We start from the raw sequence: 13,015 nt of genomic DNA, 5'->3' as shown, positions 1-13,015 counted from the left end.
GTAAGGTCTGACCTGCCTTACTTGTGTGTGAGGCTCCGATGGTGCTCGATGGTTCCGATGTTTTCACAGACTTAGCAAAAATGGAGAAGAGGAACTCTCTTTTTTGGGGGGCACTCGTTATGTATTATATTAAAACTTCACTTTTAATAACCAATCTAAAATATCCAAACCGATATTAAAAAAAGGAGAGCAAATTAGCTAAATGAGAATATTATTTAGCAGTATAATTCAATTCGGAAGTGCAAATACTTCAAATAATGTTGCAGCAAACAGTCAAAGAATAAAGAATTAAGGGTCTATGTACTAAAGTTTGATGAGAGATAAAATTGTGAGAGACAAAGTATTAACCAATCAGCTCCTAAATGTCATTTTTCAAACACAGCTTATAAAATGTAAGTTAGAAGCTGAATGGTTGGTAATTTATCTCCCACAATGTTCTCTCTTTCCAGTCTTTGATAAATACACCCCAAAATGTGAAAAATAATTTATCTGTAATCACGATAAATATGCAGTTCAAGAAGTCCTGTACGCCAAGTGTCAAAACAGAAATCATAAATCACCATAGGTATTATATGGCGATTTATGATTTCTGTTTTGACACTTGGCGTACAGGATTTCTTGAACTGCATATTTATCGTGATTACAGATAAATCATTTTTGACATTTAATTCTTTATTCTTTTATTGTGTTTTGCTGCAACATTATTTGAAGTATTTGCACTTCTGAGTTGAATTATACTGCTAAATAATATTTTCGATGTTTCTCAATTAGCTAATATTGAGCTCTTTTGTTCTCTTTTTTTTATATCGGTTTGGATATTTTAGATTGATTATTAAAAGATCATTTTTTGTGATGACAGCTAAATTATTTTAAACCGGGCACGTACTGAAGGCTGTGTTCCTGAGGTAACATGACTTAGTAACATTTTAACTGTTAATTTCACTATTAGATGTGCAATACTGTACTAAAGGACAATATCAAAGAGCTTGATGTGACATGCACTTGTGAATGCTTTAGGTATACAATTAGATGCATTTGTGTACATAGCAATATTTTGCACTTCATACAGTAGAATACATCTGATGTGCACGAATGAAGAAAATGACTAGCAGATTAAACACAGTATTTACAACTGGTGAGAGAACGTATTGAGCACTTATGAGTGAGTTCCCCACAGACAGTGTATTAATTATATTCTTGTCTCAGCACTAGTGATCTAATTACTGGCTCACTCAATTAAATTAATTCACCTAGGGAATAATCTTAAATGCAAACTATAATTCAAAATAGGAACCACTCCTCGTGAGCAAACAAATGGCACCATTTATAAATATTACAAATGTTTGTTAAAATAGAGAAATCTACTCTGCACTCATTTTCGAAGGTGGGTGGTGATGCTGGTATTACTGTCTATACTTCTTACAAAACCTGATATATCTATGTCTCTGATAAAGCAAACATATATTGAAATATATATAGTTCTGTCTCTTTAAGCCAGGACCCATACTCATGAATGAAGCATCATTTGTATTTAAAATCTGTGTGTTAGCTGGAGCCAAATGTGGCAGAGAATGCTCATGTTTTTGAAAGGCAGTGTAGGGATTGGCCAGATGGGAAGACCTAGATGTGGTTGGCCAGCTGGACAAATTATTGCAATATATTGAACTAACATTACCTGTATTTAAAGGAATTACAGTTTGTAAATGTAATCAGTGGGTTAAATAGTTAATCTCTACATAAGTATATAAGTTGTAAGTTGTAACAAACACATATACCCCTTGCTAGGCCTCTTTGAGGTTTGAAATGAGATTGTCTTAATACAATTGCAGTCTTTGCATAGAATTGTTAGATATAACCTTTTGAGGTCAAATAAGCCATAAATATTGAGGCCTAGCTCCTACCTGTCATTTCTACTACTATAAGTATAAGGAGCCTTGAAATAGAGTTCATCGCCAGCCATACTAGGATACGTCATTACTGTATGTCTTTGTCTGGTAATATCTTAGTGCTTACGGAGCATGTGCAAGAGAGATCAGTTTGGTCAATGCTACGTTGGACCAATGAGTGCTTGATACCTAGCACTGTATGTAATTAATATGGGCTTAATATCTGGAAAGCCAACACTCCAGACTAGGGTATATAAACCAGAGGTACACAATCGACCCTTTAGCTCATGCACGGATCTCTAAGTCTGCAGAAGAGGTGCCTGCAATGTATATTGATTATCTGGGCGTTGGAAACGATGGGCTCCCCAGAGAGAAGATAAGATGAAGTACATCTTATGCTGAAGACGATGATTTACCGGTGTCATCTGAATACATAGACAAAAGTTGAGTATACAGAATACTTTGTATGTTGTTTGTTTATTGTTTGTTTGTTGCTTGTAAATAAAGTGTGTTCATTTGTACTCACTCATATTGGTCACATGTGTACTATTTCATTTTGATCAGAACGAAACCCACCGTTATGCAGTAAAGTAAGTGAGTGCGGAGTTTGTATGATTTTTTATATACAGTATGTACATATATATACATTATATATATATATATATATATATATACACACACACAGTATATTTACAACTTAGGTCAGGGTTATGTCAGACAGCTTCTTTACTCATCAGAAATATTGTTACATCAAACTTGTATACATGAGAAGGCTTCCTGACACTAGCTATATCCCACCAGCCCTAGCTATTGGCTGGTTGCTATTCAGCGTCGGAAGCCCCACCCACCGAATCCCGCAATCCTTTTATCTATCATACATAGGAGACAGCAGGATTCTTAACCCTGTCTGCCCCTTGTCCTAGGGAGCAAGTCCTGTTCTGGATATCAGAACGTGGCAAAGTACCCTCTTTGACACAAAATATATAAAGTGTACTGTGTATTTTAGATTTTCTTTACAGTGGGGTTACAGGTACCAGCAGCCTGCTAGCACTTCTACTTCTACAAGTGCTACAGGGCAGGCTTTCAGGGACCTGTAATCTCTCTGTAAAGGACAATATTATTTATTTCTTTTACACTATTACCCCAGCACCCACCACCATCAGGGGTTCGGATAAGAGCTGGTTGATTCTTGGGAGGGGCCCCCTATTTTATTTTTGGGGTACCCACTTTTAGAGGATTGCCAACCCTGGGCTGACCAGTTTGGTGTTGGTGAATGCTTTGGCAGGGGGACCACATGCTGTGTGTCTCCCTGCCATGGCATTACCACCCCAGCTGGTTCAGCCTGGTGCTGTTTTTAGAAAAATAGGGGGAACCCCACACCATTTTTTCCACCAATGTTTCCTTTACCAGGGCAAGCTCAGGAGTCCAGGGCTTATGCTTTTTTTTGGGGGGGGGGGGGGCACACCATTTTTTTCCAGATTGTTAACCCTTTAGTCACACTACACACAAAAGCACTGTACAGATCACAATGACCTGTGCAGGGCTCAGCGGAGTCTATCTAGAAGGGACAAATATGACTGAACCTGCACATGATACAACACGATCAGTATCACCATCGATACAAAATAGGCAGGCAAACACAATTCATAGTAAATCCGTGTGCTTGAGTGTAAAAAACACACACAAGTCTGAGCAATGCCAGCGTGTTTTTTACAATCAAACACGATTCTTAGTAAATATACCGCTTAGAGATGATTGGTCATGTCTTGTCAAAACAAGACAAATAACATAAAAATAAAGGCTAGAGGAGCCCTGCACTCACTCATCGTCACATGGGAAATCAGGTGTGTGTATGAGCCCAGATCATGTGAAACAGCTTCTCACCAACTGCTCCATATTGTAGTAACCTGGGGCCTGATACAGAGTTGTAAGTAGATGGTTTATGTACAACTCTGGTGTTTGGAGATCTGCGCATGTACACAATCTGTACTGTGACTGTGACGCTCTCCTCCTGAGAGATTGCTTGCACTGCCCTGGATGCTGCAACCTGATTGACAGGCTGCGGCCGTTTGGGGGCGGAGTGGGGACGCCAACAAGCAGGGTCCCAGAAAACAGGGGGCGTGTCGTCACCGCTTTCTAGGTGTTTTGAAGCCAGTGGCTGCATTATTACTGAGAAAATGGCTAATTTTAGGGCCAGACACCCTCCAATTGCCTGACATCTCTGCCGATATAGCAGCACATATCAACTCATGTCTCACCAGGGCGATTCTCGCAGGTAAAGTTCTTTTCTTCTCATATGTGATATTCACAGCTGCACACAGCGCGCTGCCCACTCCTCTGCTGAGAGCTAGGTTGGCATCTGCTCCATTAGCTAATAGCTCTTTAACTGCCTGTAAAATACAAAATCCCAGTGATCAACCACACATGTAGCATAGAAATACGGAGCAATACAGGTGAGAATAACCAGAGACAAATACACATTTATACACAGGATTAATAATAATAGAGCAGTAATATTTCAGCGGGAAGACTCAAATAAATTGGAGCTATAGAAGGTTTTGGAAATCTCACCAAGTCGTTTCCACTAGCGATGGCCAAGGACAGGGGGGAGTGACCACTCCACAGGGTGTTGACCTTGGCACTGCGGGCCAGAAGTAAAGAAATGGTATCCTTGGCAAACTGCATAATCAAGAAACATTTATTACTGTAATAGCAATGAGAACTTCTAAACAGTCTTCCATGTGTCCTGAGCTAATTATGTCATTATTACGCTCAGACAAAGACTTTCACCAGTACCTAGTGCAGTGTTTCCTAATTTCAGTCCTCAGGGACCCCTAACAGTGCATGTTTTCCAGATCTCCTAGTTGGTGCACAGGTGTATTCATTACTGGCTGACACATTTTAAATGATCCACAGGTGGAGCTAATTATTTCACTTGTGATAATGAGGAGAACTGTAAAACATGCACTGTTAGTAATCCCTGAGGACTGGAGTTGGGAAATACTCTCCTGGTGGATACCTCAATACATGCTAACTACCGGCCTATCGTCTCTGGCAAGCATACATGGGATGTGGCATACACCAAAGAAAAGAGATTAGCCCATTCATGCCTACTCTCCCAGAGGACACGGAAGGCTCCTGACTTTTCGGGTGACCCCCTGCAACCCCCGGTAGAGTAGACACTTCTCTCGCTTTCCTGCCCACTTCCTAGTGAAGTGGTCAGAATGGGCAGAATTTTCACGTAGATCGGGGGTCACAGAATAGGGGACTGGGCTTCATGACGTAGTCCTACAAGAATCGCGTCATTTGGCCCTGCCCCCTATTTAATTATGCGCTATTCGCGGCAATTTACTTAATGATGCTAAACTTCATGCCCCGCCACCATTGCCAACCACCTGCTTCTCCTCCCCAGTAGGAGAAAAAGTAGGCAATTATGGATTAGCCCACAGGTTCTCAAACTCGGTCCTCAGGACCCCAAACAGTGCATGTTTTCCAGGTTTCCTCACAAAATCACAAGTGAAATAATTAGCTCCAACTGTGGATCTTTTAAGATGTGTCAGTGAGTAATGAATACACCTGTGCACCTGCTGGGTGACCTGGAAAACATGACCTGTGTGGGGTCCTGAGGACCGAGTTTGAGAACCCCTGGATTAGCCTAATACATCATCACTAGGGACACATGGCCTGATTCAGAGTTGGGAATAGAGTAAGATAGAACAAGTAAATGTGCACCTGGACAAACCATGATGCAGTGCAAGGGGTGCAAATACATACATTTATTTTCTGCAGGCAGGGTAATACTGGCTGCCTGTGCATGTAGCCCACAAATGCTGGGCAGCTTTATTTTTATGCTGCAATTTAGATTTTATTTTGAACACACCCCTCCCAAATTAACTCTCTCTGCACATTATAAATCTGCCCCAGCTGCAGTGCACCATGGCTTTACCAAGATGCACAGTTACTTGGTCCTTCATGTACCCCTTTCACCCCATCGTTTCGACCTGTGTTAACCTGGGTCGAGGCTCTGTGTGAAATGGTCCATGAAAAATACCCTGGGACAGTGATCCGGCAATCCGACCCCGGTAGCTTGCAGGGTTGGACACGGGAAGGACCCAGGTTAAGGGGCAGTGTGAACAGGTAACTAGGGTCATCCGATCCGGGTCCCGTTTACAGCATAAGGAGAGGCGGATTCCCGGTGCCGTTTACACTGCACCCTTGTGCAATGTAAACGGTGCCGACCCGGGAGCCACGGTGTGAAAGGGGTCTGTCCTAGCTCTGACCTGTATTGGACCCGTGTTCCAAATCCTAGGTCAGACCCGGGGTATTACATTATTCCCAAATCTGAATGAGACTCTCACCTGATATAAGCGGACTGTAAAGTAGATTGTACTTTTATAATCTGCCCTCAAACATCAAAACAGCTCCATTAATTCACTTAATTTGTTACTTACTTTGTATTGCCATATTTATGGGAAAATATATCTCTTACATATTACATATTCCTACCTAACAGTGTGTTCATTAAGCACATGTAGGCATCTCCTTCCCCCAGGACCAGTATTGGTAGACTTCTGTTTAAATGTAACCCTGATGTGATGGGGTGCAGTTTACCTTGTAGTTATCCTCCCTCTCACATGCCACGTGTAACGCCGTGCGGCCTCCCTCTTCTGGGAAATCAGGACTTTTTTCAAAATAGTCATACAGAGGCAGGCCTGAGTCATGGCCACCTTTCATAGAAAATCCGAGAACTGAGCTGGGGATCTCCAGCTGTGGGAATATATTACACAAGGTCTATACATATGGACACTGTAGCGTTATGCTGACGAGCACATAGTGTAGGAACATGCGAATGGAGTAAACTGCAGAAAGAGGGGGTATTATTAGTTCAATAATTCTGCCTTCTAGCCTCAATTTATAATATGCGTTATATAGTGGAATGCTTATTATTGTATCACAGGATACTGTCCAATATAGCAAAAGGCTAAAAAGGGACACATCAGATTTGTATGAGATAAGTGCATCTCTCCTGTGGCTGTAGTGCACATGTCATGGCAAATGTTTGTAAACAAATGATCATAAAAACCATCTTAATATACGCAGCTAAAACACTCCAAATCACTATAACAAGTATAACAGAGAGGATGCTATTACGTTTTTTACGCACACAATCACTTTTACAAGCCATTAGTTATAGGTGCTGCTGTCAGTATGTCCATCAAAGGGGCTGTGCTGCTCTCACTGTGTACATCTAAGGGGTTGTGCTGCTGTCAGTGTGTCCATCAAAGGGGCTGTGCTGCTCTCACTGTGTACATCTAAGGGGCTGTGCTGCCGTCAGTGTGTCCATCAAAGGGGCTGTGCTGCTCTCACTGTGTACATCTAAGGGGCTGTGCTGCTGTCAGTGTGTCCATCAAAGGGGCTGTGCTGCTCTCACTGTGTCCATCTAAGGGGCTGTGCTACTCTCACTGTGTCCATCTAAGGGGCTGTGCTGCTGTCAGTGTGTCCATCTATGGGGCTGTGCTGCTGTCACTGTGTCCATCTAAGGGGCTGTGCTGCTGTCACTGTGTCCATCTAAAGGGCTATGCTGCTGTCACTGTATCTATCTAAGGGGCTGTGCTGCTGTCACTGTATCCATCTAAGGGGCTGTGCTGCTGTCACTGTATCCATCTAAGGGGCTGTGCTGCTGTCACTGTATCTAAGGGGCTGTGCTGCTGTCACTGTATCCATCTAAGGGGCTGTGCTGCTGTCACTGTATCCATCTAAGGGGCTGTGCTGCTGTCACTGTGTCCATCTAAGGGGCTGTGCTGCTGTCACTGTATCCATCTAAGGGGCTGTGCTGCTGTCACTGTGTCCATCTAAGGGGCTGTGCTGCTGTCACTGTGTCCATCTAAGGGGCTGTGCTGCTGTCACTGTATCCATCTAAGGGGCTGTGCTGCTGTCACTGTGTCCATCTAAGGGGCTATGCTGCTGTCACTGTGTCCATCTAAGGGGCTATGCTGCTGTCACTGTGTACATCTAAGGGGCTGTGCTGCTGTCACTGTATCCATCTTAGGGGCTATGCTGCTGTCACTGTGTACATCTAAGGGGCTGTGCTGCTGTCACTGTGTCCATCTAAGGGGCTATGCTGCTGTCATCCACAAGCTGTTAAAAAATTATATAAATAATAAAAAGTAAAATAAATAAATAAAATAAAAAATTGTATTTCTACTGTTCTGTGCACCCCAGTAGGCTGTAGTACCCCAGAGAGTGTGCGCAAAAGCGGTCTGACTCCAGGCAGTGTGAGCCAAGCTGCCACTTAAAAAAAATGGATAATAGATCAGTTTAGAGAAAAGAAAGAAAATACTATTGCTGCAACAACCAGTCATGATGACGATACTAGTCATTCAATGTCATCTAAAGCCGATGCTCAAGGGCATAGAGGGTTTAAGTCAGGGCATCTGAAATAAAAAAAAAATCACTATATTAAAGGGGTAAAGACAAAAACACCTCTATTAAAAGGAGTGGTGGTTCTGAAACTGTCAGTGAGGCATCTTCTTCTGCCTCTCATAACGATGCAAGCCCTTCACTCAGAGGGGCCTGATTCAGACCCGGACACTATGCTGCGCTCGCTCGCATTGAGTGATTTTTCACAATCTGCGCATGCTTATGAGTCGCAATGCACGTGCGCGAACCAGTCATTGCGATGGGAAAGTGCTCGCCCGTAGCCCGCAGTCGGGCCGCTATTTTGAGTGACAGATAGTGCCGTTTGTGGGTGGTAACAGGGGAAGATGCTTGTAAACGGGGGTGTGGATGTGCGAACTTAGGCGTGCCCGACTGTCATGGCGTTTAATGGGCGTGCATAATTAGCAAAGTAGCGTCATTACACACGTGACTGGGTTGTATTTTAGCCTGAACTGCTCGCAATGTTGTGGTGGGAAAAGGCTACCACAAGCGCTGCAAGCAGCTCCGATGGGTCTCGATGTTCCCGATTAATCCTACAACTGCCGGAGATGACGTGTGTTGTGAGTGGCAAAGGGGCGTCTTTATACAGGTGCGAGCGCATAGTGCGGCCGCTCGCTATTACTTAGTGGACGACTTTACGCAACGCAGTGCGAGCACATGATTTAAATAGCCAGCCCCTTTTAGCCAGCGAGCAGTCGCAAATAGTGTCCGGGTCTGAATCAGGCCCAGAGTCCACAAGAAGTGTGAAAAAATGAAAACACTAAGGCAGTGCATTCACAAACAGAAATGTCACAATCACAAATCCCTGAGGAGAGACTAAGGGGTAAATTTACTAAGATGGGAGTTCCATTAAGAAGTGATGTTGCCCATAGCAACCAATTAAATTCTACTTCTCATCTATCTAGCACCTTCTAGAAGATAATACCTGGAATCTATCTGAGTCTATGAGCAACATCACTTCTTAGTAGAACTCCCATCTTAGTAAATTTACCCCTAAGTGTGTCCTCGAGTGCAATGTGTGAGCCTGACCTTTGTGACACTGTACTCGCAGGGAAGCCGCTTTCCACTATTTCTGTTCCCTCTACAAATGTGGGGATGAGCAGCAGAAGTATAGATGATGACATAGAAATTGAGGATGCCACCATGGAAGTGAAAGATGAGGGGGATATTTGTGTAGCTGACGCCGGCATTAATGAGGATGTTGTTTTTTTAAATCAGGCACCAGTGGAAACAGCTCTTGGCCATCATAAGAATAAGGCCATTGTCATGTCTAGGTATGGGACCAACAAATCCAACTCTTATGTGTGGAATTAGTTTTACCCAATCTTGGCAACAATTGTCAAGCCATCTGTAGCGTTTGTAAAACCACAGTAAGTAGAGGTAGGGAAATTAACCATCTAGGAACCTCATCCCTGTTACGTCATTTGCAGCAAGCTCATGAAAATTTTTTTACAACATTAGAAACTGGTGCTAAAAAAAAAAAAAAACAGCAGTCCAGCATCAGCTATCTCCCTTCTCTTAACTAGATCCCAGCACCTGCAATCTCTACTGCCAACACCTTCATCCTCAATATCCAATATCAGAGGTAGTCCTGTATCCAATTTGTTAAGGCTAGGTGACTCCTCCACTATCCATAATTCCTCAGAAGAATCCTTCAGCATTGCTGCTGCTGTAACTTCATCACAGAAGAGGTCCAAGAAGACTACTATTTTAAAAAAAACAACTGACTGTGAAACAATCCTTTGCAATGGGAATCAAGTACGACAGCTTTCACCTAGTCTCACAGCGGATCACTGAAGCCATGATGGCTATGCTAGTATTAGATCTGCGTCCAATATCCACCATTAATGTAGTGTGTTTTACACAGTTAATTGAGGTCCTGTGTCCCCGGTACCAAATTCCATCTCAGATCCATTTTATCCAATAAAAACAATCCTCGGCTGTACCAGGATGTTAAAAAACCCTAATTATTGGTCTACAATATACCAATGTACCCACTGTCCACATAACCACAGATATGTAAACAAGCGGTAGTGGGCAAACAAAATATTAAATGACTGACAGCCCACTGGGTGGGTGATTCGCCTTCAGCAGCAGCAATAGTAGCTAATAAACAATGCCAGCTCATTCAGAAGCAGGCTAATCTGTGTATCACTGGCTTCACTAAGAGGCATGCCGCTGACAACCTCTTAGAAAAACCAAAGGTATGTCATAGCAATATTACATACCCCACTTGGACTCTCCGCAGGATTTGTGACTTCTGACAATGCCACCAATATTGTGAGAGCATTACAGCTGGATGAATTTCAACACGTCCCACGATTTGCTCACAAAATCAACTTGGTGGTACACGTTTTTATAAAAATTACAGGAGATGCTGTATGTGGCCTGAAAATTTTTTCGGGCACATGCAGGAGATGCTGTATGTGGCCCAAAAAATTTCAGGGCATTTTTATCATTCAGCCACAGCATGCAGGAGATTACAGCAGCTGCAAGAACAGTTGAATTTGCCCTGCCACCAATTAAAGCAAGAGGTAGTAACCAGGTGGAATTCCACCATTTATATGCTTCAGCGGATGGATGAACAGCAAAAAGCCACCCACAGCTATACAACAAGCCATGACATTGGGAGAGGAAGGGTAGTGTTCTTTAGTCCAGCACAGTGGAGAATGCTTTGCGTCTTGTGCAAGGTGCTCAACCCTTCGAAGTAGTCACCTGTGAAGTGAGTTCAGACACTGCTAGCTTGAGTCAGGTGATTCTCCTAATTAGGCTTTTGTAAAATCAGCTAGAGAAATTGAAAGAGGAGATGAAATAAAACAAAGCAATTCCACTAAGTCCTTTGTTCTCTTCACCAGGAACCAAAGGTTGCCAATATCTTGAAATCGGATCACTACATTTTGGCGACCGTGCTTGAACCTAGGTTTAAGTCGTATGTTGTGTCTTTTCTTCCAACTGACCCAGATCTTAAGAGATGCAAAGAGCTCCTGGTGAGCAAGATGGCAGCTCAAGTGGTACACAACACAATGACATCTCCTCCTTCAGTTTCTCCAGCAGCTGCCAGGAAAAAACTCAGCTTTCCCAAAAGACCCAATGGTGATGACAAGGAGTCAACACAACATTGTGACATCTGGTTGGGTCTAAAAGAATTGCCAAAATTTAGTGACACCTCTATTGCGACTCCACCTGATAGGGTCACCATCCAAAGAATGGTGGAAGATTATTTTCATGACACCTTACAAATAGGTATGTCACAGAGTCCCTCTGACTACTGGGAAAAAAAAGGCAATTTTGAAGCCCTTGTACAGACTGGCTTTGCATTACTTAAGCTGCCCACCCTCCAGTGTGTACTCAGAAAGAGTTTTTAGCTCAGCCGGGAACCTTATCAGCAATCAACGTGGGAGCTATTTCCTCAAAATGTGGAAAAGATGATGTTCATCAAAATGAACTGGAAATTCCATGAGGAAGACCTTTACAGTCACAAAATACAGAAGAACCTGTAATGGTGGATTCCAGCGTAGATGAATTATTCTTATGTTAGGATGATGTACACACTGGTGAGGGTGAGGAATCAAATGAGAATGACCTCTTCCAACTGTAGAGAGGATTAACAATACTGTTACCTGCCTTATGCCCATTGGTAGCTTGTTTTGTGGGGGCCCAAACAAACCAGTCACTTCAGCCACAAGTGGCAGTCCCTGTCGCTGAAGTGATTGGTTTGTTAACTGTGCATGTCCTGTTTAATATATACAACATAAGGGTCGGTGGGAGGACCGAAGGACAATTCCATCTTCCACCTCTTTTCTTTGCATTTTGCGCTTTTTGGGGTATTACTGACTGTCTTTTTGCATAGACTACAAACATTTCTATAGTTTATTAAACTGCCATCCTGTCTGCCACTGCAGTGCCGCTCTGTTTCCTATATGTGCCATGTTTGAAGTTGAATTCCCAAATGTTTGTGTTGCCCACTGCAGTCGCTTAGCTTAATCAGCCAGCATGCTCGGTGCAACATTTCGGCATAAACTGGTTGAAAACAATATTGTGAGCTGTGAGGTGGTCAAAATTGACTGGAAATGAGTGTAAATTAATGTTATTGAGGTTAATAATACTCTAGGAACAAAAAATGGCAAAATGATGTGATTTTATCTTGTTTTGTAAATTTTGGGAAAAAAATACAAAACCAAAACTAAAACCAGTCACGGCAGTTTGGCAAAACCAAAACTGGCTGACGAATTAGAACCAAAACCAGCAAAAATGGACTGGCGCACATCTCTAGTTTAATCACAGGTGATAACTTTATCTAAAAAATGCAAATCCACTTGAATTTGTTCTAAAACGTCTGTCATTCCTGTTATCATTCAGATGCTAAATCAATGGTCAATTCGAACAATGGGCCTGATTCAGAGCGCTCACTCTGAATCAGGACGGCTGCTTTTTTTTTATACCCGGCCTCTTGGCCGCTAGCTAAGCTGTGGGTGACCAAACAGCAGGCGTTCCTTCAGGAACACTTCCGTTTGACCAGCCATCGCCCCCTCCCCACTTACAAAACGGGGCGAGCTGTCGATCAACATTGACAGCCGCCCCATTTGTAGCGAGCCCCAGAGCGAGTGCATTTCTCACTTGCTCCGGGGCTCGCACACGCGCATTGCGCACGCCGTGCATGCGCTGTGCCCCACCATTGACCCGCTTGCAAG

At 43.0% G+C, this 13,015-nt stretch overlaps 1 protein-coding gene across 1 annotated transcript in view; it reads right to left on the bottom strand.

The window, feature by feature from the left end:
- The window catches only part of ANKMY1 (ankyrin repeat and MYND domain containing 1), a 99,035-nt gene that overhangs the window by 22,091 nt on the left and 63,929 nt on the right, over window positions 1–13,015 (bottom strand). The window contains exons 10-12 of the mRNA XM_088466415.1: window positions 6,498–6,653; window positions 4,458–4,565; window positions 4,145–4,276 (exon numbers count right to left, since the gene is read on the bottom strand). Of these exons, the coding sequence (XP_088322541.1) occupies window positions 4,145–4,276; window positions 4,458–4,565; window positions 6,498–6,653 (396 nt within the window). The remainder of the gene's footprint in view (window positions 1–4,144; window positions 4,277–4,457; window positions 4,566–6,497; window positions 6,654–13,015) is intronic.

Source organism: Taudactylus pleione, unplaced genomic scaffold (assembly GCF_031769625.1).
Source record: "Taudactylus pleione unplaced genomic scaffold, aTauple2 ptg000066l, whole genome shotgun sequence".
In the NCBI taxonomy this organism is placed as follows: domain Eukaryota; kingdom Metazoa; phylum Chordata; class Amphibia; order Anura; family Myobatrachidae; genus Taudactylus; species Taudactylus pleione.
This window is presented reverse-complemented; position numbering and strand designations above follow the sequence as displayed.